Below are 25156 nucleotides of genomic sequence, written 5' to 3'. Positions count from 1 at the left end.
CCCTCCCTCCCTCCTTCCTCACGAACGAACAACCCACCCACCCCAAAAAACACACCTTATATTACGTGCAAAAATATGAACGATACATGTTCCGCTCTCACCAAACAAGCCAGTTAAGTGCTCTGTGAAAGAGCCTGTGCTGTGCTCAGTAATCCTTCGCGCAGCTGAGGGTAGTTTTCTCTAACAGCAACGTAAAAATACTGTTTCATCAAAGTTAAAATTCTATAAAGAACTCCGATATTTTGGACGATTGGAGAAATGTTTTCCGGGTAATAAAATGCTCCCCGATAAAATCCTTAGACAGTTAAGATCGAAAAAACACCTAGTGTGTTAACAGTCTGTCAGTTCAAAGATGGTTTATTAAACGATTTTATTTTAACATTTTTATATAAAAGAAGCTGTTAATCAGTAATGTTCATACATGGACACATGGCATTCTAAATTATGTTGGCGGTGGGATTCTTGCACCACTGAGCAGTTCGCGATATTGCACTTCATTTTAAAATGCATGTTAATGTTAAACTGTTGATGGCAAAAAATACAACTGGCAGCTCTAGAACCATAATAATCTGGGAAGGCAAAAATGTAAATGGAAAATAGCATGAAGTAAATGGACGAAGTATGGAGTTGTTTGTTCGATCTCCACGAACTAGTTGCTTTGTCTCACCATCGCTGCAGAAGTAGAGAGGCTGGTCAAGAACTTTGAAGCCATTTCAGAGTAGCCATTGTTTTGCAGCCTTTTCAGTGTCTCAACCTGTAACTTGTCCGGTCAGATGAAACTTCTGAGAGCAGTCATTTTAAACAGTCTGTATAAAAAGCTCTCCATCCCAACTGCGACAGGGATGTTTCCTACATTATACAAGAGTCAGTTTTTCCACCTGATTTGCTGTAGGGGAGAGAAATGTGTCAGTGTAAATTTCAGAAATTCCAATTCATGAATTATTGCAGTGGTTCAACTTTTAAGTCCTCAGTTGTTATGGAAACAAACCAGATATTAAACCGGTTAGTACTAGTTATTACATTACTTGATCCTAAATATGCAAAACGCATTGTAAATTTGGTGTTAGGCTGATCTAAGGTGCCATGACCATCATCAATGGGATTTCACTAACTTTGTCATGGCCTGTAACTAGAGAATACTGAGGTGTAGACTAGCAGGATTAGGTCAGTAAATTTGCTCTGCTGCTTGCACACAAATTGTGTAACAGGCAATGAGTTGTGTAAAGCCTTCAAAGTTCCTCCCACCATGTTACCAAGAAGCTGGTCAATCTTTCGGTCCTCATGTGAACCACGCTCTACTTTCCCCTGGTACACAATCAGCTGTTGCCGGTCCTTCAGGTCTCTGTACATCTGATGGAACCAAAAGCATGTCCGTCAATCTCGAACAGTTTTATAGAAAAAGGGGAAAATGCATCTGATGCCCATTTCCAGAGCATGTATTGGTGTGAGGAGTTAATACACTCACCTCAATGACGATGTCATGACATTTGTACTTCTGAGCGAGGCTGAGCTTCAGCTCTGCATCATCAATCAGGCTAACATAGTCTTTCAGCACCTGATAAAGAGGGAGACAGGTTACAGGTTGATATAGTGAGACCCTATTTAGGCATGCAATTAGTCATATTATGATAGGGTCAGTGATAATGATAATTAAACATATACTGAACTTTTCTTATTTACACAAACCCAGAAATTTCTAACATTCTTGAGACAAAGTCAATAAGTAAATCAAGTGCTTGTGCAGCAGATTGTGTTGTCAGGCATAAACAATGGTTTGCTGAACACACAAGTCTAATGTATTTCAATACAGCTTTTTATCTTCAGCACACAACTCTATAATTAGAAAGTATTTATAGAACAAAACACCTCATCCAGTCATGGAAAATATAAACAGATAATAGGAGAACAGTTGGACAGGAAAGCTAAATTCATTTATCAGCACCCCTGGTGGGAGTAATGTGGTGTGATACACACGTCACCTGTACAGGAGCATTGTTTTTCTGTAGGATATCCACCACCCTGTGAAACCCAATGGGGGACCTCTTCTTGGTGTAACCCAACCAGTTCTTGGTGTTAAATAAACTATCCACATCAAACCAGGATTTCAACTTTGCCCTGGCTCCAAGAGCAGTAAGGATGTACTGCTTCTCCGAAATCTGCCAAAGAAAGCATTTAGTGACCTCAATCAACAGTCTCTCAGCATAAGCAACAGGTTGATAGATATTTGTGGCTGAATGAAAAAGCAGAGAAGAAAAAACAAACAAAACAATGAATAACTAATAAATAATCAAAATATAAGGAAATATAAATATAAAGAAATATCTGCCTTACCCTAAATGTACTCCTGATGTTAGCTGGACTGCTGAAAGTACCCTGTATGGAAACACTTGTGTCAGTCCCTTTTGTGCTTACTAATAACGACTGGTAGGTGGTGCCTGAATAACTTAATTCACACACTAGGTCTGGACAAAGTTGCAAAAAAATTAACTTTTTTTCCAAATGTATGAATGATTCCAAATTACAATTAGATTTTTTTTTACGTAATGAAAATTGAAAAGAACAGTTTGCTTCAAATAATTAAAAATCATTTTTTTGAATGATCTTTGGAAATCATGTGTGCAACATGTGCAATCATAAAAACAACAGCAAAAAAATAATTTAAAATAAATAAATAAAAAAAAAATAATTATATATATATATATATATATATATATATATATATATAAAAAATAAACATCTGTTCAAAAATAGCTTTCATGACATCTTTCCAGATATGAAATCCCATGGCATTAGTAACGTGTGTCTACTGGGGGCTCTTGATGTGATATAGAAGCACTACAAAATGGCACAGCAAACAACTGTTTTATCAGGAGCTGTGGGTATTGGTGGGGGGGGGGGTAGTGGTCTTGCACATGAATCGCATTATCCCGTGAGAAAGGAAGCCTGAAGATAAACAAAAAGGTGTTAAGAACCACAGCTCAAAGAGACGGTGAATAGTTTTTGCGAAATGCAAAGCGATAATTTCAGTTCCATTAAGAACCCAATATTTCATTGGGAGTTTTGGATTTAAAAATAGTTTTTACATCTACAAGCCTGGCTGTTTGTTACAGTTTGTTAGACTTTGTGGGTCTATTCAGCACAATAACTATCGATATTCAATTACATGCACTAACTGTAGACAATACCAGTGTCTGCCATTAGTTTCACTCAATGCAGTTTGATTCAAATAATTAAAAAACATTTTTTTGAATGATCTTTGGAAATCATGTGTGCAACATGTACAATCGTAAAAACAACAGCAAAAAATCGGGGGGGGGGGGGGTGCAGCTTGTATAATTTGTGTTTATGCCATAAACACACATTTATAATGCTGCTCCTTTGGGTTGCAACTGACCTTTAACATACCTTACACTTTATATTAATCTGTTCCATATATGACTTCATATCTGTACCAATTCCAGATCAATGAAGTAATATTTCCACCTTTCCCTGCTACGAGCTTATTATTCTGCAAACTGCAGCCTGTCTTCATCTTGGTGTTTTTATATTTTATTTATTTCTTTGAATTTGCACATGGCAGGTAGACAACAGTGCACATTTTTTGCAAGGCACCGTTTATCAATTGAAGAAATGTGTGAATGAGATTGATAATTATCACAGTTTGGAAATTGCATTAAAACATTACTTCAAAAATTGTGAAAAATCACCCAGCAATAACATATACTTATTAGTCCATTCATATATTTATTTCATACATATACAGCGGGTGAAATAAGTATTGAACATGTCACCAATTTTTTAAGTAAATATATTATCCAATCCAATATATAATCCAATCACAATCCATTGACTGACTTTAATAAATGATGGTTGAAATGCAGTGACAGCACTCACCTCTGACTCTCCGTAGTGGTAGAAGCAGGAGTAGTACAGGGTTGTGATGATGGGCATATTCAAGATGGAGGCTTTTCTGGGGAACTTCTTAAAAATCTCTGCCTCACCCTTCTTGTCAGTAGCCTAGTAAAAGCACACAAAATACAATCCAAGAACACACAACAGTACTCCCACACACCATCAAAAATGTCACTGGCTGAATAATGTTCGTTGTATCGACATAAGGTATCCTTCCTAGCAATGTGACCGAAACAACTACTAGGCATTTCCATCATACTATGCGATAATGGGCAGTATGTACACACACACACACACACACACACACACACACACACACACACACACACACACACACACACACACACACACACACACACACACACACTCAAGTGAAACCGTTTCCAGGACAACCAAAGGGCATTGATGCTAGAGAATCTGAAATATTAGCATTTGAGAGTACAATGCCTACTTGTTGATTTAAAAAAACATTTTTGTTTTTTCAAACAGATTCACGGTGGGGCCATTTTAAGAATTCCTCATTCTGGTGCTTGTAAGGAAAGTTATTGTGGGTGTGAAGTGACATTTCATGAGTAAACAGCAAGACGAGTCAGAAAAAAAAAAATAAAAATTAAAAAAAAAAAAAAAAAAAAGTGAGAGTGCGTGACCTTACAAGTTATTACCTCTATGATGATCTGTCTTTCCAGGAGCGTGTAGTGGTCTTGCACATGAATCGCATCATCCTGTGAGAAAGGAAGCCTGAAGATAAACAAAAAGGTGTTAAGAACCACAGCTCAAAGAGACTATGAAGTTTTTGCGAAATGCAAAGCGATAATTTCAGTTCCATTAAAAGGGCAGGCACGTGTGTGTAAATTTAGCGGAAAAACACGGTGTATTCAGCATGGGATTTCTGGCGAACGGATGCATGTAGACGGCTGAAAATCAGTAAGCAGGTACTTGTATTAGTCCTAAGAAATGTTATGTTGATAAATGTACTGTACTTTAAGAATATTCGATTTTACCAAGTAATTTATTTGAGTATGCCCGTCTGGGGAACCCGCGTGCCCGCTAGGGGGCGTGGTGCATTATGGGGTTAAGAACCCAATATTTCATTGGGAGTTTTGGATTTAAAAACAGTTGTTTTACATCTACAAGCCTGGCTGTTTGTTACAGTTTGTTAGACTTTGTGGGTCTATTCAGCACAATAACTATCGATATTCAATTACATGCACTAACTGTAGACAATACCAATGTCCGCCATTAGTTTCACTCAGTGCGATCCACATAATATCACTGTATTTCCTTACTCGTCTGGCTATGTGATAGTACTGGTGCTTTGGGTAAACAAATACTGATTATTTGAAAAGTACAGCAAAAAATAAGCAATCATTCTGATAAATTGTTATTAAAATAATTATTACTTAGTAAATTGATAATTAGCTTTGTCATGTACAGCAGTGAGCTGAGGCAGAGCCCAGGTCAGCTCTATCTCAGCTCAGGTAAGATCTGTTCACTTTTCCAGCTTGACCCAAGATCAGTAAAAACCATCCAAGACCACAATACCATCTATTACTCTGGTATTCAAGTTTCCGAGGTTTACAGCTTGTTATAAAATAATGCTCTGATGCATACCAATCTACAGTATTGGACATACACTGTATAACGTATGCTGCTGCTTAACTGGATTGAAAGCCTGCAGCAACACACACCCTTTATGGATAAGACTGCCTACCCTGCTTTAGACCACTTTACTAGCCACATGGCAATGATATCAGTGATATCCTTCACCCCAAAGAGTCACTAATCAGTTGGATTACTGATAAGTATCTTTCATGAATACTGAGAAAATAACGTATATCCTGTGTTTTTGTGGGTTTTTTGCTGATTTCTTACCTCATACAGGTTTTAAGGAAGTCCCTCCTTTGGTTTTCATCCTTAATACTCAAGTGCTCCTTGTACTGCATCAACTACACAAGCAAAAAAGCATTTATCGGCAATGTGTAACCACGACTATATCAGTACACAGCATCATACAGTTAATTTTAATTGCTGCCTCTTTTAAGAATAGGCAAACAATTCTGGAAGGCAGTGTATGTGAACCTTTCTTCTTTTTGCTAAACGCAAGCCACTAAGGAGGGGCTATACGTTGCCTGATTACAATGGCAGGTGTTAAATAAGAACCAAAGCATAACTGACACCTACCGCTATATCCTCTGTTCTGCGCAGAGCCCTACAATAAAGTAATTTGTTAATCACTGATCACAGTGGTAAATGGGGGAAAATGGCAGTTATTCAAATACAACCAAGCACAGGCAAATGAGACAAATAAGTACCGATTAGTCTTACACTTCATAGCCTTCATACCAAGTTACAAATGAAGGAGAAACAAGAAATCTGAAATAACAGCTTACTTCATTAGCTCCACCAAAGTCTTCTGTTCTTCCATCTCTTTCAGATAGTGGACATAATGTCGCAAAGCTATTTCCCTCACCATTAACTCTTGGAAGAAGATTTCTGCAAAAGCATATTACAGAAAAAACAAGAAATTAATTGGTGTGAACAACTCTAGTTGTTTAGACCAAGTAAGATGAATAAATAAATGAATGAATGAATGAAAATTAAAACAAAAAATCAAAGTACTCACCTTTACTTAATGATTTCTTTAAATATATTAAGACCTACAAGAGTGGAATTCAATTAATGATATGTAATCAATGTTCAGCCATAAGCTCCCTAGAGCCACAAGCATGAGTCTCATTTGTCAGCATGGTGCCACGTGTACTAGGTGTTGGTGACGTGATGCTTACGGCAGTGATGACGTTTCCATCATGTGCACTGACTGCTTCATCCAACAACAGCAGTTTGTCCTGCAGAGAGCGGAATCTCTCCAAAGAATACACCTGCGTAGAAATACATACTTCTCACGGTCGGCCAACAAGTAAAACTGGCCACAAGAACTAAGGCCAGATCAAAAGACAACATAAGAATTTAACTGATTCTGAGAACATTGAATGGCAAATTTGGTAAAGGATGTCTACAAGTATACGTCTGGTTATCGACTGGCTCATACCTTGCCTTTCCGCATTCTCTTCACTGTTTCCTCAGGGCTCCAGTCACTGAAATAGTCCTACAATTACAGTGCATTGTTCTCATCTCCACTAAAGGCTGAACAATAACACAAGTTCAGTTCCACCATAGAGAGTAGAATAATGTCTGAGCATGGAGAATTTACCTTGCACTCAGACTTTGGTTTGCGCAGTTCTGGTGCATATACTCTGGTAGATGCTTCAGAAAAAGCTGCAGAACAGTGAGATGTGTCAGCAATAGAGCCGCCAAATATGCAATAATTAATTTAGAGTTGCACTGAGATTTGCATTAACTTACATTCAGAAAATGACTGGAACGGCCTGCTTTTTGCTAATAAGATAGAAACCGAGTGTTAAAATACTTTATCTATTTCCTAACACAAACACACAGCTTTATGTCTACACAAAACAACCTATCACTTAATGATTACCTTTGAACAAGGAGCTCAAGGAGTAACCAGAACCTTGTTTGGGCAAAGAAGGGGCGGTATTGATTTTTGGAAATCCGTGTTCCCCACCTGAACGGATGCTGGATGCTGTCTCTTTGACAGACCAGGAGATACCTGCAGTCGAATAACACAAAACAATAGGCCCAACGAACTAGCTAACACAGTGAAACAGGAGCTGGTTACCGGTATAGCTTACTTCCGACTGGCTCCCCACTCCAGCTGACCTTCTCAACATCATCGTCATCATCATCATCATCATCATCATCATCATCAACAAGGATGCTGGACACGGCGCGTTTTGATTCCTTCAGCTAAATAAACGACGAAAAACGTTTATTTCAGTCTTCCAACGTAACCTTGGGCTACCAGTTATTAACATGATTTGAGTATCGTTACGTACCTTAGTAAATTCGTCATCATCATCGTCAAACGTAAAAGCATGGATCTTAGAGCTGTTCCAGTCATCGTCCTCCGGTTTGGCCCGTGTCATCTGGAACAGTCCTTTTGGTATTATCTTGTATCCTAGATAGCTATCCAACTAACTCTGCGATGAGGGGAAAAAATTAAAAATTAACGGCACAAGCATAACATCAGCTAGCCTGCTGGCTAGGTAGGTAGCGCTGGCTGAATTAGTTGACCTACGATATCTATGATAAATACCCGCCTGCCTCCTCCAAGTTGGCCGTAACTGTTTAAAGTAGCTACAGAGCCAACTAGCTAATACCGCCCTTTCAAGGTTTTAAAATCAATCACATTCACAGCTACCTAGCTAGCTAGACAATTCTCGTTATGCGTTTAGTAGCTAGGTTAGCAACCCAGCCAGGTTAGGTAACATATATGCTGTTTAGTTGTGAAGTTGCACTAATCACCAAGCGCATTTAACTTAGCCAGAGCAGCATCTGCTAACCAATCTAGCTACCGAGACGCTTCGAGATATGTCATCTATCGATAGAGCCTTTATTTAAAGATTATGACATTAAATTAACTATTTATGGATAGCTGAATACATATATAAATGGCATAATAAAATGTTATTTTTGTGCGGGCTAGACGGCGACAGCTGCTGTTTGGTTGTTGGCAGAACAAATCCTTTATGCTGGTTTACCTTCGGAATCGATGTGAAATCATAACCACGAAACGTCAGGTTTTTACTCCCAGGTGGCATTTCGTCAGAGGTTTTTTTCAAAATACAAGTCCGCATCAAACCCATTAGGCTGCATTCGGTGGACCATTAAATTATTAGATTATATCGGTAAACCGATTCTAAACGTTGAATCTAGATATAGGAAATGCCGTTTTCAAAATTAGTTCAACAGATCAAAAGATGTTGATTTAGGCTTAAGCTTAAGCTTATATGGGTAATGATTCAAAGATGAGACATCAAATTTTGACTTTCTTTTAAAAACAGTTCTCACACCGATGCACTCATTACATGCATTTTAGGGCCCCAATCTGTTTAATAAGTCTAATAATAAAAAGTTCAGACAGGTTCATTACAGTCTATTGTGCAGTTAAATGCATGAGAACTGCATCCCTCGGGACTGGTTACATTTTTTAGATAAAAGTACAATTAGAAACTGTCTACTTCTTTCTGTGCACAATTTCTGCTTCACCCTTTTATGCTCCTGTAGCTCATCTAGGAGAGATGGTGCTAATAACACTAAGGTCATGGGTTTGTAAATTGCTCTGGATAAGGGTGTGGCCAGACAACATAAACAGAAGTGTCTTATCAAAGGACAATGCTAATCACATTGTTCTCGCTTTCTGCACTTATAAATACAATTCTATTATTATTATTATTATTATTATTATTATTATGTGCCTTTCTGGTGAGCATATGTGAAGTGTTGCTTATGAATGAGGATATGTAATTATTCCTTTGGTCTTGGTATACATGTGACATTTAGCTACAGCACCAACCCTCTCCACAGTGATTTGACAACAGAAGCACAACAGATACTCTTTTATTGTTTGTTCAAATTTATGAGGCTAACAATTCAATAATTACAAAGATTCCAACCTGTGATTTTTCTTCTGAAATAAAAAGCAGTAGTGTTTTGAGGATAAAGTCCCATCTTTAGAAGAAGTCAGTGAAAGGGAGCAGGAAACTGGAACAGAAAAGACCACCGACAAATTTAAAAAAAAAAAAAAAAGAAAAAAAAAAGTTTCCTTGGACTAAAATGTGTTCATGTGCAAGTTTCATACAGTGTTTCAGGGGCAGAGAAAACAAAATAAAACATCACCATTAACCTGTTTTTTTTTTTTTTTCCTGTTAAAAACAACTGAAATGCTTTAGCGGACATGTCGCTGTAACGCAAACGGCACTGAAGGCACACAAGTGGGAACACGGATATGGCAGACATGCCCGTAGCTCTCCTGCTGCAGACCACTGATTCCAACACATACATGATCACTTCAGATTTAACAATAATGTCCATGTTTGAGAAACACACGTGGTTGCCTGCAGGCACTCCATATTGCAACAATTTAAAAATTGGGGGACTGAGCACAGCTATGCAGAGAATCTTATCACATATTTGTTCCTTTACATAGCACACAAAAGCAGCAGCAGTTTCAGAAGAACTATTGAAATCCTATGAATAGTGTGGTCCTTTAGCTGTGTGCCAGTTCACTTGTTAGAATGCTTATCTATATGCAAAGTCTTGTTCTTGTCCGCTTTAATTTCTTATCCTTGCTTATTTAGTATTCGGGTAATGAGCGGTTCCACCAGCTAAATATATTTTGTGTGTGTGTGTCAAATGTCTAGGTTAAAACATGAATATTACAAAGTCTGGCTGAAAATGCAGAATTAGGGAAAAGGAAAAAAGAAATTACATTACAATAAAAGTGCCCACTGGTTTGGCTTAAAATCCCCACAGTCTGATAAGTGTCAAAGCCTCTTTATAACTGGTCTGAGCCAACACTGAGACAAGACAGAGAGAGAAGTGTCACTGATCAAAAAACATCAAAAAGAAGTTTGGTTACTGGTCCAGCTGGGTTAGTTGGGCATGTATTTGTCCTTGGTCTCTAGGCTCATGAAGTCTTCAGTTCCTTCCTACCGCTGTGCGTCAAGTGAACACATCCATTCAAATATCTTACACTTAAAAACAGCAAAGAAGTCTCTTTTCCCTCAAGTCTGTAATTTTAAGAAGAAAACGTTTTCATGATCAGAGCAGTTCATGATTACCAATTTTCTGCGAGCTTCAGATTTCCTGGCATTTTTAACATTATCCATTTATCTACAGAGTTAAAAATAAAGAGAAACCCTCACAGGAAAAGGGCATGGAACTGAAAAAAACAAAAACAAAAAAAAAACAACAAAAAGCAAAAAACAAAAACAAAAAAACTCCAATCAATGTACTAATGATTAGACCCTGTTAGCTATACTACACCCATTGCTCCAGCAGGGGGCAGGCTTTATGCACGTCCAGTGGCTAGCCCTGGCGAAAGCTCTGATTCTCACAGAGGACCCCTTGCAATGAGCCAGGTGGCGCATTCTACCAGGAGCACAATACAGAAGTTTCCCCACTGTGACTCAGGATCTCAGTTCCATCCGGAGGATGCTTTAAATCTCCTGCCAAGAAACAAGTAGTGGGGAGAGTTTTGCCTGTGACCGTGTAGTTGGTACACAGATTTAAAAACCGAGGGAGACGAGAGGCTGAGAAACTTGGCACTTTGTAGCAAGTTCTAACTGAGGGACCAGGGGTGGGAGGAACAGCGAGTAAGGAAGTGAAGAGGTGCGTGTGGAGGCGGGCCCACTTCGACGCTCAGCCATCCAGGGTGTGCTCCAGGCCATCCAGGGTGAGCTGGCTGCGGTGGGGGGAGTTGGGGCTCGGGGGACTGCTGGGGTTGGAGCTGTTGGAGGGGGTCGAGTGCTTGGTGGAATCCGAGTCAGGCTGCAGAGAAAGGCAGGAAGGGAAAGCACAAAGGAAGGTGTAAGCCTGACGAACCAACGCCGGATTATTTAGAATTACTTTCCTTAAATTACAAAATGACTCATTTCAAAAATGTTGGTGAGTGAGGGAGCAAAAGGGGCCTGAGGGTTTTTTTTGCAGCTGTGATCTTCCTATGAGAACTGGGGCAGTTATTACTGACCACAAAACCAGGGCATCCAAAAACATGGGACTCACTCCATGGCTGAGTTTCACATAACACTGAATCTTCTAACAGCAGCAATGAATTGTGTATTGAATAGCCTACTTCAGATAGCCAAGATGAAGTTCAATGAAAGCATCACATTATAGCAAAGTAGATATTGCAGAAGACAAAGTTGCCCTTGAATACTTGAGTTTTACCTCTCTCTCGAAGTCTGCATCTGGATCTGAGATATTCCGAGATGAGCCTGCACCTATAAAATCACCACCCCCTACAAAGACACGTCCAAGCAATGGGAAGTGTTAGTCTGAAAAAGCAGTCTCACAATACCAAGGCAGCACAAATCACTAAATATTTATAACTGTGGGTTTGTGTGTGTGTGTGTGTATGCACATGTGCATGCGTGGGGTGGAGGTGGGGCTTATGAGAGACTAACCCGAGGCAGTGCGTGTGATGTGGGTCTTACTCCTCTGTTGCCGTGAAATACTAGAGAGTGGGCGTGGCTTGTCTTTAATCGGGTCATCCTGAGAAGAGGGCAAGATGCTCTGCAGTAGAGAGCACAAGCACAGGTCGTCAAGACACACGCAGGACGAAGAGGGAACACTCGTGGTTCTCACGTACATCCACGCAAATCTTGCCTTGCTCACTTGTCTATTCAGACAACAGCTTTTGTTTTGGACTGCACTTTGAATGCATGTGCAATAAATGGAAAAAAAGTGGTGGAAAGGGCAGCTCTAGGGGACTGTCCTCCTATCTGTAGTCTGCATGTTTATCTAAACGATAGGGCGTTTATAGAATAACCTGCTTATGAACAAACAAACAAACAAACAAACAAACAAACAAATAAAAAGAACAACATCTGAGGCACTCCATGGAAGCAAACGAGTACAAACATCTGCTCCCAAAGGCAGACAAGCCGTCGCGCTCCGGCATAAATAAAAGGTGACGGAAAGACAAGGATGAACAGGAAGGGAGAAAGTAGGACTGAGAAAAACGCAAGGTGTGGGGTGGGATGGGGGGTTCAGGGATGGAAAGAGAGGGGCGTGCGGGCCTACCCTTCCGAGGGAGGAGGTGGAAGGTGAGGAGGAAGAGGAGGAGAGTTGAGGCAGGCTCTGTTGGGAGGAGGGCTCTTTCTGCAGATAAAGCCCGGCAGAGACAGGACTCATGTGATAGACGTGCTCAAAGTTGGTCGGAGGGGAGATCAGGGCGTGGTGGCGAGAGGATGAGGGGGAGGGAGTCTCGCTCGGCTGCTACCATGGCAACCAGACCAGAGAGCGAATCCACAACCACGCAAGGGGGGGGGGGAGAGAGGAGGGGGGGGGGGCAGGAGTGAAACGGAGAGAAGAAAAAAGGTGTGCGGGTGGAAGAGTAGATGCCATTACACGATAGGAAAAAAGAAGAGAAAAGTACAGAAAGAAGGGGTACAGGGCTAGGCAGCTGTAATAGGCTGGGTGTCCCCTGAAGCCCTGGTGGGGTGCGCAAAAGCCTAGCAGCCTGGAGAATAGCTACACGAACTCATCTACAGACCTAACTGCACAGAACATTATTAACAATATGGAAGTGGCTTTTAGAAATGACGTACTCCAGCGTTCATCAAGAATCTTAGTGCTGTTTATGTACTAGAACTCAAGTAGTCCACAGTCACTGTTCCTATACGCTAAAAGGCAAACTTGATCGGCAAGACCTCTGTAAGCCCTGTGAATTGTGAGCCCTCTAGAGTCTAGACCTGGAGATAAAAAGCCTACCAGAGGCAGATCCATCAGCACTTGCATGCCATCCCCTGGACCCATGTGGGCTACATGGTTGAAGTTGGTGGGGTGGGAGATCAGCTTGGACCTCATTTCTGGGTCCTTCATCATCTCCCTGTGGAGCAAACGGAGAGACACGTGATCACGTCACAGTGCACAGGTGGAGGAGGCGGGCGGTGCGAGCACAGCAGCGGGAGCGGCACCTCACCTCCGCTGCTGAAGCCGCTCCTCTTCGGGGACCTTGAAGAGGAACTTCCTCTTGCTGCGCGTTCTCACCATCAGCTTCTTGCTGTTGTCTGAGGTCTCGGGGATAGTCAGGTCACAGCCTTCTGCAGCATGAAGGCGACAGCGTGAAAAGCCGCGTGAGAGAGCCGTCAGCCAGAAGAAGGCATGGGGGGGGGTGGGGGGCGGAGAAGCGCATCCGGCCCCCAGCCCCAGGTGGTCGGGGCTTTTGTTTAGGGCCTATCCGTGGAGGCAGCTCAGAGATGCCGTGAGGCACTGGCCATGGCTACGGCGGGGACGCGTAATGAATGAGGTCATTTCAGCTTGCTACACAACAGCATCATTATCAGTGAGGCGATCTTACCAGGACCACGAGAAAATGAACTGGAAGCAGAGTGAGGCTCAACATATGGATTTCCGAACCCAAGTGTCCTCACAAGTGAGACCAACATCAGCTCCGTTTGAACTTACAGGAGCCACAAAGCCTGACAATATGAAGGCTTGTAATTGCACGAGCGTGCCCGTCTGAGTGCGCCTAAAAAATGAGCGCCTCAGTGGTGACATGCTTCAGAAATGACAGGGCGTCAGTGAGAGACTAAATTATTGAGAGAAAAGCTGCTTGAAGTGCCTCTGCATAAACAAATGTGGAGGGAGCTGTGTGACGGCGTGAGGGAATCAGAGGTGACTGGCTGTACCTGCAGAGTTGTTGCTGAAGTATATGAGGCGGGGCTGCTCTGAACCCAGAAGGTTTAGACTACCCTCCACATTCAGGGGTCTGATCTGCAGAGACAGTAAACAGCAGCAAGATCAGACTTGGGCACGTCCATTTCCAAACACACAAACCTACAGTTTAGCACTATGTTTAGCTGTGTTTTGCCATCTTTGTAGTTACCTTTCTTAATGAAATAGTTTGGACCCATTCTGTGGTGTGCACATCGAACACATCAACTCCGTAGTCGCTGTACACAGTTAGGTAAGTGGAGTTTGAGCCTGTAGGAAAGAAATATATTGATAAAAGTGGTTGCCGATGACCAAAAAAAAGTCCCCTTCCAGCTGTCACATGATTAAAAAAAAAAACAATTTAATGAATGAACACCTAACACAAAACACACACACACACACACACACACACACACACACACACACACACACACACACACACACACACACACACACACACACACACACACACACACACACACACACACACACACACACACAGTACGTACTGCAGGCAAGGGGTGTGGCGGGCCACATGAGCTCCTGGGTGCGTGAGCGGCGGCCCTGTGCGTCCACGTACACACCCAGCTGGCTGAAGCAGAGCAGCAGCTCCTTGGCGCCCACCTCCATGGCGTGCAGCGCGTCCAGGGGCTGCTGGGCCAGGAAGGCCAGCGACGGGTCCCCGGGGCTCACCAGGCTCACGGGTGACGACTCACCCTGCAAGGCAAGCAGGGCGAAGCCCGATGGGTAGCCCACGCACAGCCGCTCGCGCACCATGCCCAGCCACTGCACCACGCCGGGGGCCTGCACCTCCCACAGCTTGCGGTGGTGCGGCTTGGCACGCGTTATTTCGTAACACAGCACCTGCCGCTTCACGGATGCCAGTAGACAGGCGGGCCCTCCTGAGCGCAGCACGCCCGTGGTCAGGGCTTGGCAGCCTTTTGTCTCCGCCAGCTTGACATCGAAGGCAGCCTCGGCACCCTCCAGCGCCCCCCAGGGGTAGAGGTGCACATGGCGGTTTCGGCCGCACAGCAGCACAACTATGTTCTCTTTGGGGATGAGATCGATCTGGTGGACTTTCTTGCAGTCTGCAGCACGGACGATGACTGAGAGAAAAAAGAATGCACATTTGTGTTTTGAGAGAGAGAGAGAGAAATGCGAGATCATATTTAATTAAACTGGGGGTGTGCAGGACATAGGACTCTTACCATCTCTGGTGACCTCAACCACAAACAAGCCCTCCTCTGTGCCCAATGCAATTCTCTCTCGATCTAGGGGAGACAGAAAAAAGTGTGTAAAAAATAAAGAAACCGCACTGAAAATTGGGGAAAACATTCCAAAGTTGTGACAGGTGTTCCAGGATCTCATATGTGCAGTCTAACGAGACAAAATAACAATCGGATCTCCAAGCATGTCCCAAAGCACAAAAAGGAGCGTCAAAAGCCACTGACCGACTACAGCTGCGGAGAGCGTGGTTTTGATGGCTGGAAGGCTGCTGTCATAGGCCTCGTGCAGGACGTGGACTACACGGTTCTTCAGGAGGTTCTTGGCCACGATGCTCTGCAGACCCTCCAGGATGCCCACCCACTTCCTCTTCTCCCCCTCGCTCTCAGCCAGAATGAGCAGGGACACCGCCCGCACCGGTGAGCCCAGCGTGGATGATGTCACCTGTGGCAGGGGTCAGAGGGCAAGTATTGTGGAGGGAAGGAGGAACTTGATGTTCAACTGATGTGACCTTGCGAGTGCTCGGATGGGAAAGAAAACCAGCAGGCTTACCCTGAATATACAGGGAACGTCTTTACGAGTGGCGTGAATCACATCGGATGCCAGCACAGAGCTCACAGAGAACTCCTCATCTCTGAGATGGAAAGAGAAAACATTAAAAAGGAGCCAAAAGCAATACGGTATTCAGCACCCACACGCACTCAAAAAAAACCCTTTTGTCAGAAGGCGAAAGTATGTCATTTTCCATCTGTGTTTGTTTTTCAGGGTAAAAGAAAGAGGAACAGCAGAGTAAGTGAAAGCCACCTGAGGTCGAGAACTTGGCTGGCCACCACACCAGGCTGTGTGGACTTCCCTTCGGGGACCTCATACAGGAAGAGCTTGCAGTCACACACCACGGCGTATGCTCTCTGCCAGCCCTTCTTCACCCCACTCGGCTTCGGGATCTGAGATAGCAGCACACGGGTATCAGGACATAAGACAACTTTAGTCTTACCATGCACTGAAGCTAAACCGCATGTGGGGAGGTGAGGATTGGACCAATGGCTGCAATGCAGGCTCTTACCCTGACAAAGCCTTTGTAGGCTGTGCCAATACCCCTCTGCACATCGATACCCAGCGGCCTCTTGGCCTGCTCTGGTGGGATAGGGCACACTTGAGGAGCGTTGTCCTTACAGGACACGTGACAGATGAAGGAACAAACTGCGAGAAGGAAAGAACCAAGAAACATTCACTTAATCTTTACACAGACCATAAAAATCAACGTTTTGGGAGAGGGGAATCTTTCAAGATGTGTTAGTAAGGGTAGGTCGTAGTTTATCAGAAGTGCCTGCTTAGATGTGGTGTGTTGCACGCACCTTCACAGGCGTAGCCCTGTCTGATTAGGCCCACCATCAGAGAAGTGCAGTGGGTGCACTGGGTTGGACTGGAGAAAGTCTTAATACTCAGCTGGTGAGCTTTAGGCTGTGGACAGAGAGACAGAGGCTAACAAGAACCTACAAACAAGGCCAACAAAGATGGAGACGCAGGAAGCATATTAGAGCTGGAATCAAATCTTCGCTGGTGATATTTTGGGTCATGGACTAGGCTTGAAGTTAGGGAAACCACTTGCTCCCCAAGCAAGGCTGGAGATGCAAGAGATACCTTTGGTGCTGTGAGCATCGAAGACTGGTATGCTAGAGACGGGGTGGGTGGTGGAGCAGTCTGGGGCTTCGCTGGTTCCTGACAAGACTAAAGGAACAGCAAACTCTTAACAAGCACAGGATACAGAACCCAGAACACAAATGCACAGTTCCATGCTAAATACTGGTTCAAGACAAAAACAAGGGTTTATGGGTTCTTTGCATTAAACATGTTTACTTAATTCTCTGTTGAGTGTCTTAGTCCTGAAGGTTTGCTATTATTAGGCAGTAGTTATTGATACAGGATGTGAGCAGTGGGATGGAATGTCAGAGGAAGTATAAGGTGGACACTCACATCCTGCTCTGAAACCACTGAAGGTGAGGATGGAGGAAGGTCTGGTTTCTGAGGCGTGGCGTCAGCCTCACTGACTGAGCTGGTCTGGAGTGGGGAGAGGAGCACTTGTGTGAGAAACAGCAGGAGAAACAGCACAGGCCAGTTAAACAGAGACTGTCTATTGCTGTAAAAGCACACCCTTTCATATTGAGAGACTAGTCAAGATGCAGAATTAAAGCTGTCTTATAATAAAAGCACGTTTGATGGATAAGCTCCATCACCAGTGCATAAATCAAGACCCAGTGTGGGAAACCTCTGCGACGCATCATCTCCTCCCTCAGGCAGGTGGGGTCAGCAGTTATAAAAGCAAAACCTCCAACACATCCACCCACAAACACTATGACAACACAACACTCATCACCATGGTAGTATCAGACTAAGAGTGTTGAATTATGTTGCAGTATGAACCTGTCATCGATGCTTTTTTGTTTTTGCATCATGTCATTTTATCTGGTGCAGTCAGTATGATCTTATCTGGCACACTCACTCGAGGTCTCTATCAGACATATCAGTGAAATGGCTAAAACTAATGACAGGAGTCATGAATTTTCAACAAATGTGTTGGTTACAACACAAGCACACTTCTAGCAGTGTCACCAAAGTACTCATTCTACTTACTCATAAGTATATGACACCATGATATTAACACAGAACAATTTGACCCCAATACACATTTAATATAATAATAATACTTTTTTGCCAATAATTACTGCAGCAAAACGCTACAGTCATCAATTTTGGCAAAATATATGAGTCCACAATTTTATACAAAGACTGACAAATGCACAATGAAAACAATTATTTGATTTTTTGACCCATAGTATTAGTCAATATGCCACCATGTCTAAGGTTTGGGACAATACGACTAATTCTCATTTCCCTTTTCATTGGCTTAGTATACCTCAAATAATGAGGATTCTCAGGCCAGCTCCACACATTGCAATTATCTTTGATTTCCTTCACCCTTTATTCTTCTCAGTTAATAAATCATTCCACATCATTGGGGGGTTGGTGGGGGGGGGGGTCTCCTACTCAACTCTGAGACAAGCTAAATCGCAGCACGAATATGCAGTCTAGACCAGTGAGGTGTGACGTGACTCACATCAGCCTTTTACGAGGTTAGAAGGCATGGGGGGTGGTTAATGCCATTTCAAGGATGCTAGTCCTGAAGCTCACTCTACACGTTGGCTTGCTAACCTTTACCACTTAGAATTAGCTTTGAGGGAATCTGGAATTGGGCAAATGATGGCAGGAGAACTTCGTCAGCAGACAAAAAGATGTTCCAATGATGGCTTACATGCACTAGGCTACTAAAACTATAAATCCAAAACAAAAATGTTTAAAATCCCTTCATCCCTCCTCCTGATAAAAATTTGGTTTAAGCATCTTCCGTTACACCAGAGCCTTTCAGAAAAAAAAATTTAAAAAAAGGTAAGTAAGACGAATCCAAATTTGAGCTGGAAGGCTCATCCCATTTAAACTGTTAAGCTGATCTTTGGTGATGAAGAGCACCGTCCATAGCAAGAATGCGGGCACATCTCACATGTTTCGTCTGCTGACGGCTCCTCTCCCACGGGGGTTAAAGGTTACCATGGGGTAGGACAGGGGGTGATGGGGAGCTCTAAACAGCCAACTTACTTCTTCCCAAAATGCTAGCAGTGAAGACGCGGATGAGGAAGAGACAGAGTCCTTTTTCGGGGAAGGGACAAAAATAAAATGATAGGTCATACAGCTTTTCCCCGGTGTAGCCGACACTCACCTTGCTTCTGCTTCTTGTCAGCGTGAAAACATAAGGTTTCAAAGTCACAGCCTGATGAATGGAAATGTAACCCAGATAGATCTCTCCCCCTACAACATGTAGCCCATGAAGTTTCTTCCCACAAATTGCAGCTCCTTAAAAAGCTACAGCTCGAGCGCTCTAAAGCGTAAACGCGCGGCACACTTGCACCTGTAATCATCTTTCCATGTTGCCCCAGCTCTCTTACTAAGCAATCATCAGAGCAGGTGAAAGCATTGGTTGGGAAGCACAGTTTTATGGTCACTGTCGACTTCAGGTTCTCTCTTTCTGCCATAGACCCTTGACCTGGTCCTTGATTACTAGCTGCTGCTTCAGTGCAGGCTGTCTGACAGCACATGGCTGAAAACTGAATACAGCCAGAGCTTGGATTGTTCTAGCAGAGGAGAGCAGGAAGCATCTTATCACATATCACTTATCACAGTTTCGCAAGCTGGCTTTCAAATTGCACTGATGAACTGATAATGGAACACTGTAATCCATTTGATTCAAGGGTCAGTGCCTGCTAGTCTTTAACCAGCGCAAGTGCACAGTTCAATCTCTTCTTGATCTATATAAGCATTCAGTTATTTAATGGGAATTTCCATGCATTTCGGAAAACACCCCATTTCCGGATATTTGGTGCTTTATTAATGGCAGCAAAGCCAGGTGGGTGGAGGTCATTTCAGTAATGACAAAGAGAAAAGAGCATGTTACAGCTGGATAAGGCAGAAGCTGATAGAGGCGAGTAAGGAGGAAACCTCACCCTGAACGCCAGGTCATGGGCCAGGGGAGAGGTGTTGAAGTACTCAAAGATGGAGTCCTGGAAGTCTGGGAGTTTTAAACCTGAAGCAGCAGAAAATAAAAGCCATAATCTTAAAGACATTCACTCTGTTGAAAAATGAGACTCATCCCCCAAAAATAAAATAAATAAATAAATCTGTAAACAGTATATACACTGCAAACACAAGACAATATATAATATTCTATTTTTACATGAAGTAAAACGCATACTTTATGGTAAAGTACACAATATAGTAAAATGCTGAATATTCCCAAAATGTTCCTTCACTGTAGTACAAACCATTCCACAGCATATTATTAATCTCAATCTCTTCACATTATTCTGTGGAGAAAGACTTTTTGGCTTTAAAGTGGCATCTGTGCTGCATGCTCACCTCTGTCTGAGCGCGTACGGCTCTCCTCCAGATCTTTCTTCAGGCCCTCCAGCTGTTCCTCCAGCTCCCGATTCCTTGCCTCCGTGTCCTTCAGTTTGCTGCATGAGAAATATGGATGTCCGGTAACAGTCATAAAGCCAAAGTCAAAGGACTACAATGGTAAAAAAGATTCCTCAACTCTAGGGGAAATGTTTTCATTAACCTCAACCAAATCATGTTTTTGTTTTTTTTCCCTGCAAGTGACCCAGGATGTAGTTCCTGTGTTCTACTTCTGTTTTCTCCATCTGCCTGTCAATGGTCGGAGGCAGGGCTCGGAGGGGCAGTGAATCTCGCGCGGGACCCTCACTTCAGAAACAGAACGGCTAAAAGCACCAACCTTTCGAAGGAGATGTTGGCAGCCTTGATCTTTCGCATCTCCTCCTGGACCAGAGTCTTGGCTCGGATCTCTGCCTCCAGAGCAGACTGCAGCTCCAATCGGGCAGACATGTCCACCTTCTGACTGCGGCGCAACTTCCACAGAGGATCCTGGGCCCCAAGGAGATGGGTGTTAGGGCAGTGGCAGCTCAGTGGTTAAGGTACCTGACTACTAATCAGAAGGTTGCCATAAATGTAAATGTGTGGAGACATGACGATTCCCAAACTGTGTCCCCATCTTTGTGGATGAGGTTAACGTGATTGCACAATCATCTTATGTTCATTTTTTTAGTATTCTGAATCAGTCATGGTAAATTTCATTGTCAAATTGTCCATTTGAAGAAAGACACCAATAGTCTCATAGCAAAATTCTTTACAGTCCCTGAAGCAGACAAAAAAAAAAAGTTTTCTTCCCCCCCTAAAAATTAAAGCAAGCAATGTTAACAATCCCGAATAATGTAGTACAGAGTAATACATATACAGCAGTTTTCAGACAATTCTAGTTTTCACAAAGGAGAAGAGAGTCATATCAAAGACTGAACAATGTAAGCATAAAGCAACATGCATGAAGAGCAAAGAGACCAATGGTAGGATAACTACTCGACCATAACTATTAAAATATACAGATTTCAAATGCTGGAGAACAATTTCAGTGGGAAGTTGCATTATGTGGGGGGGGGGGGGGGAATGACAAGAGACCAAGGGGAGGAGCGAAAGTGAGAGACATGGGAAGAGGAGTGGAAATCAGAGGAGAGAGCTACATTTCTCTAACGTATTGTTCGACTGGTATTCTGTAGGTGAGCAGAAGCTTCTAGCACAGCCTCTTAGCTGATGGAAAGCAGTGAATGGTGAAGAGCTCTTACCCGGCCATTACAGACAGGAGTAATCGGGCTCACGTTACAGCGCACACAGCAGGGACTTTCCCAACTGTCGCCCTCATCTGTGCTCATTCTGCTTCCAACCACCGAATTTAATCTACTAATCTCAACTTGTAATTCAAAGACTACAGAAGGTACACCGCAATTAAAGGATTGCTGCAGGTGCTTTTTTGAAACTTAATCACCCCATTAATGTCAGCTGAGCCCAGCTGATCTGATATCAGTAAAATGATGACATTGCTGAGAATGAGTAGGACACATACTGATCCCAGAGCATCTGGAATAAGCAATGGAAAGCAGACATTCATCTGCCCCTCGTGCTTCTCTGAACAACAACAAAAAACAGGCATAATTGGAGGAAATATGCTTAACGTTCGAGGGGAACCACGGACAGATGAATAACAGCCATGAGAGCAATCCTTTCCTCTTTCTGGAGCACACTGACTGGAGGTTTGATGGATGCACTCACCCGCTTTGAGCTCCCAGGAGCCACCAAAGACTTCTGGGTGGGGGTGCTCGTTCCAGACCCGTACTAGGGTAACGGGTAAGAAAAAAGTGCTTCACCGACGTGTCACATTCTCAAAGAGGAACGATACGGGAGAATGGCCAGCCTCCTCATAAATGTGCAGCTTTCCTTAGAGAATTCACCCTTCTAACAGAACAAAAGTATGTGACCTAGACTGTTTGGATAGTTAAGGTCAAGGGCAGAGCGTGTTATTATTAAGCTATTATTAAGCTAGTTAGCCCTAGGAAGACAAACATCGAGTTTGGGACCAACATCTTCTGGGACTAAGCTTTTGTCCAAGGGTCAGAAAGATAACAGACAGCATTTGCACTGTGCACCGATGGTTCTCCCTTTCCCGTTACTTGTCCTTAACCTCGTTAGTGAAGGATGTTAAAGCAAATGTGCCCTCCTTCTTCACCTACAACAGCAACATGCCACTTCCATTCAATCACCTTCCATTAGAGCTGCTATTTTTAGGCACTGAGGAGAACATAGTTAGACCGCTTTTAATTATATCAGCACCACACCGTTACTGTGCTATGACTCAAAGGAGTTGGTGTGTGTGTGTGTGTGTGTGTGTGTGTGTGTGTGTGTGTGTGTGTGTGTGTCAGGGAGAGAGAGAACAACAGGAAAAGAATGAGGGAGGCAGCAAGAGTGGTCAGAAGGGCTTGTGTCCATCTGACCCCATTAACTTTAAGCAAGTTCTGGAGCTGAGTGTGCAGTACAAAATGAGCCTGGCACACAATATCATCTGAAATCCAGAAGAACCGGTGAGACAAGCATACTGAGTTGCAGTGAGGCTGAATATAGTGCAATGTCCCCTGAAGAAGAAGAGCACGGCGCTTCAGTACACACGCGAGGTGAGGAGAGGTGAAGGGCCCGTACCAGGTGTCTGGATCCGAGGCTGGAGCTGCGCAGGGACTCCAGCTCCTCGTTCATCTTGGAGGCCAGAGCTTGCAGGTAGCCACGAGCATCCTTCTCATCGCTCACCCTGCAGACCAGACACACACACACTTACTTTCACCACAGCACTCTGCACACTGTAGATGTGCTGCAGGTATAAAGGTTGGGCTACAGTAAAAGTGTCCTGCTTTAGCAGGGCTGGCTTGCTGACCACTGTATGATCTCGGCAATCTGCGCCTCCCAGTGGGCCACGCTCTCCTTCTTGGAGGTGAGGTCCTGCAGCTCATCTTCTAGTTGTCTGTTCTGGGCGGTCAGTTTGTCCACAAATGTGCACAGCTGAAGAGGAAGAGATGCCAGAGGTCAAAGGTTGAAGCTTAGCGTTAGCTTAGATTCCTCCAGGGACACCCACCACCCGCCCACCCCCTTGCTCCTCGCACTCCACGCGATGGCCCAGTCAGCTGGGTTCTTACCCTGTCCGTTTCTGAGGTCAGCTTGCGGTTCTCCTCAGACAGCAGGTTACGCTCACGTTCATATTTCTCCCTTAGAGCGCCCAACGCCTCGTCCATCTCCGTTTGCCTGTCGAACGGACACAGAGCTAAGCCTGAGCGCGTGATGGCATTTACATACGCCTTGGTGGCCTTGATGGGCGTATGCGCGGCCGTTAGCGTACCGTTCCCTCTTGGCCTTCTCCAGCTTGTCCCTGAGGATGAGCAGCTCCTTGTTCATGGAGAGGTGCTGGCTCTCTGAGTCATGCAGCTCCTTGCGCAGGTTCTTCAGCTCAGTGTTGTGGCAGGCCTCACGCCTCACCAGCTCCTCCTCGTAGAACAGCATCTTCTTATCTAGCTCAGACTTGGCCTTGGTCAGCTCCTGCTGGGTCACCACACTCACGCCCAAGGATCGACCGCTGCCCTGTTACAGAGAAGAGTGTGTGTGAGTGTGAGTGAGTATGAGAGCGAGAGAGAGAGCGCGCGTGCGCGCGCGAGAGAGAGAGAGAGAGACGGGGGGGTGTAACAGTGAGTGAGTGGTGAGTGAGTGAGTGAGTGAGTGAGAGAAAGAGAGAGAGACAGACACAGAGGGGGAGGTAAGAGTGAGTGAGTGTGAGAGAGAGAGAACGGAAGATTAGTTTGTGATGTTTAAAAAGAGGGAAAAGGTGAACAAATGAGGAAGGCAAAGTGAAAACACAGGACACAAGAGAAGATCAGTAGCAGATCTGCGCTCTTTAATCCAGCTGTGCACCTCAGACCCATGCCAACAGCAATAACAGACAACATAACAGGAACAACAGGGCTAAAAATAACCTGACAGGATATCCCTTCGTCTGGAGGAGAGCACCATGGATACAGAGAAAGACAGAGATGATGGACTGGGGGGTTGGGGGCACAGGGCAGCACGAGTAGAGCCAGCCATCTAAAGACAGGTACGCAGACCCAGACGGGGAGGTACGGAAGAGAAACAGGAAGGAACTGGGGCAGAATGTAGGACTATGGTTGGGATCGGTCAGAGGGGAGGGAGGAGAAAGCATTTGGGCGACCTCTGACCTTGAATGTCTCCAGCTCGCCCTCCAGTTGTTTGGAGTACACTTCACTGTGCTCACGCAGCTTCCGCTCCTTTGAAGCCTCCCCGCGAGCATCTTCCAGTTGAGCTTCAAGCTACAATACACACACATGCACACACGATGAACGGACCAAATGATTCATGCGTGTCGCTCACTTGCACAGCTAGAGATAGATGTACATTCTTTCTCTTGGCCCATTTTCGACTGCACTCCCTAAACGACATTCTGCTGCAGAAATACGATACTCCAGGGGGTTTCACCTAACATATTGATCTCATGGAGCCATATGTCTCTAGGTAGCAGAGTTTTGTCTGCTTCATGCCTTAGCCAAACACTGACACCATGCATAAAATACTACTTTAATCCTGTCCATTAAAAAAAAAAAAAAAAACATCTGTGTGTGTGTGTGTGCACGCGCATGTGTGCGTAGGTGCATGTGAGAGAGACAGAGAAATACTGAATGAGACACAGGCTGATGAACAAAAAGACAGATACACTTTC

General features: G+C 43.9%; 2 protein-coding genes across 8 annotated transcripts in view; both read right to left on the bottom strand.

The window, feature by feature from the left end:
* Nucleotides 1-339: 339 nt before the first annotated feature.
* vipas39 (VPS33B interacting protein, apical-basolateral polarity regulator, spe-39 homolog) lies at nt 340-8588 on the bottom strand. Of its 3 annotated transcripts, XM_027025117.3 has the most exons (19): nt 8532-8588; nt 7827-7970; nt 7623-7737; nt 7409-7540; nt 7276-7308; nt 7124-7188; nt 6962-7018; nt 6699-6791; nt 6536-6569; nt 6303-6405; nt 6094-6121; nt 5785-5858; nt 4575-4650; nt 3895-4017; nt 2332-2373; nt 1980-2156; nt 1466-1555; nt 1254-1350; nt 340-886 (listed from the first exon to the last, which is right to left on the bottom strand). In XM_027025117.3, the coding sequence occupies exons 2-19, from the start codon at nt 7914-7916 to the stop codon at nt 855-857; spliced, it is 1461 nt and encodes a 486-aa protein (XP_026880918.2). In that variant the 5' UTR covers nt 7917-7970; nt 8532-8588; the 3' UTR covers nt 340-854. The 3 variants fall into 3 exon arrangements, with proteins under 3 accessions (XP_026880918.2, XP_081574461.1, XP_026880920.2); XM_081718335.1 differs by lacking the exon at nt 8532-8588 and having other exon boundaries at nt 7827-8518; XM_027025119.3 differs by lacking the exon at nt 8532-8588 and having other exon boundaries at nt 1246-1350; nt 7827-8517.
* Nucleotides 8589-9374: 786 nt separating this feature from the next.
* The window catches only part of cdc42bpb (CDC42 binding protein kinase beta (DMPK-like)), a 42296-nt gene continuing 26514 nt past the window's right edge, over nt 9375-25156 (bottom strand). Inside the window, exons 13-38 of one of the 5 annotated variants that reach the window (XM_035524208.2) lie at nt 24639-24749; nt 23771-24009; nt 23571-23676; nt 23312-23436; nt 23083-23188; nt 20777-20925; nt 20401-20498; nt 19989-20068; nt 19087-19137; nt 17410-17493; nt 17077-17163; nt 16791-16896; nt 16499-16635; nt 16240-16379; nt 15988-16069; nt 15663-15879; nt 15420-15482; nt 14721-15317; nt 14384-14481; nt 14187-14271; nt 13478-13598; nt 13267-13384; nt 12577-12771; nt 11958-12066; nt 11722-11792; nt 9375-11322 (exon numbers count right to left, since the gene is read on the bottom strand). In XM_035524208.2, coding sequence (XP_035380101.1) covers nt 11194-11322; nt 11722-11792; nt 11958-12066; nt 12577-12771; nt 13267-13384; nt 13478-13598; nt 14187-14271; nt 14384-14481; nt 14721-15317; nt 15420-15482; nt 15663-15879; nt 15988-16069; nt 16240-16379; nt 16499-16635; nt 16791-16896; nt 17077-17163; nt 17410-17493; nt 19087-19137; nt 19989-20068; nt 20401-20498; nt 20777-20925; nt 23083-23188; nt 23312-23436; nt 23571-23676; nt 23771-24009; nt 24639-24749 — 3504 coding nt within the window. In that variant the 3' untranslated portion in view covers nt 9375-11193. Of the gene's footprint in view, nt 11323-11721; nt 11793-11957; nt 12067-12576; nt 12772-13266; nt 13385-13477; nt 13599-14186; nt 14272-14383; nt 14482-14720; nt 15318-15419; nt 15483-15662; nt 15880-15987; nt 16070-16239; nt 16380-16498; nt 16636-16790; nt 16897-17076; nt 17164-17409; nt 17494-19086; nt 19138-19988; nt 20069-20400; nt 20499-20776; nt 20926-23082; nt 23189-23311; nt 23437-23570; nt 23677-23770; nt 24010-24638; nt 24750-25156 lie in introns of those variants that run through there. The other 4 variants (XM_081717287.1, XM_081717286.1, XM_035524207.2 and 1 more) reach the window with 4 other exon arrangements.

Source organism: Electrophorus electricus, chromosome 7, assembly GCF_041902795.1.
Source record: "Electrophorus electricus isolate QZ-2024a chromosome 7, ASM4190279v1, whole genome shotgun sequence".
NCBI classification, from domain to species: Eukaryota; Metazoa; Chordata; class Actinopteri; order Gymnotiformes; family Gymnotidae; genus Electrophorus; species Electrophorus electricus.
The sequence above is the reverse complement of the archived record's forward strand: the minus strand, read 5'-3'. Positions and strand labels throughout refer to the sequence as shown.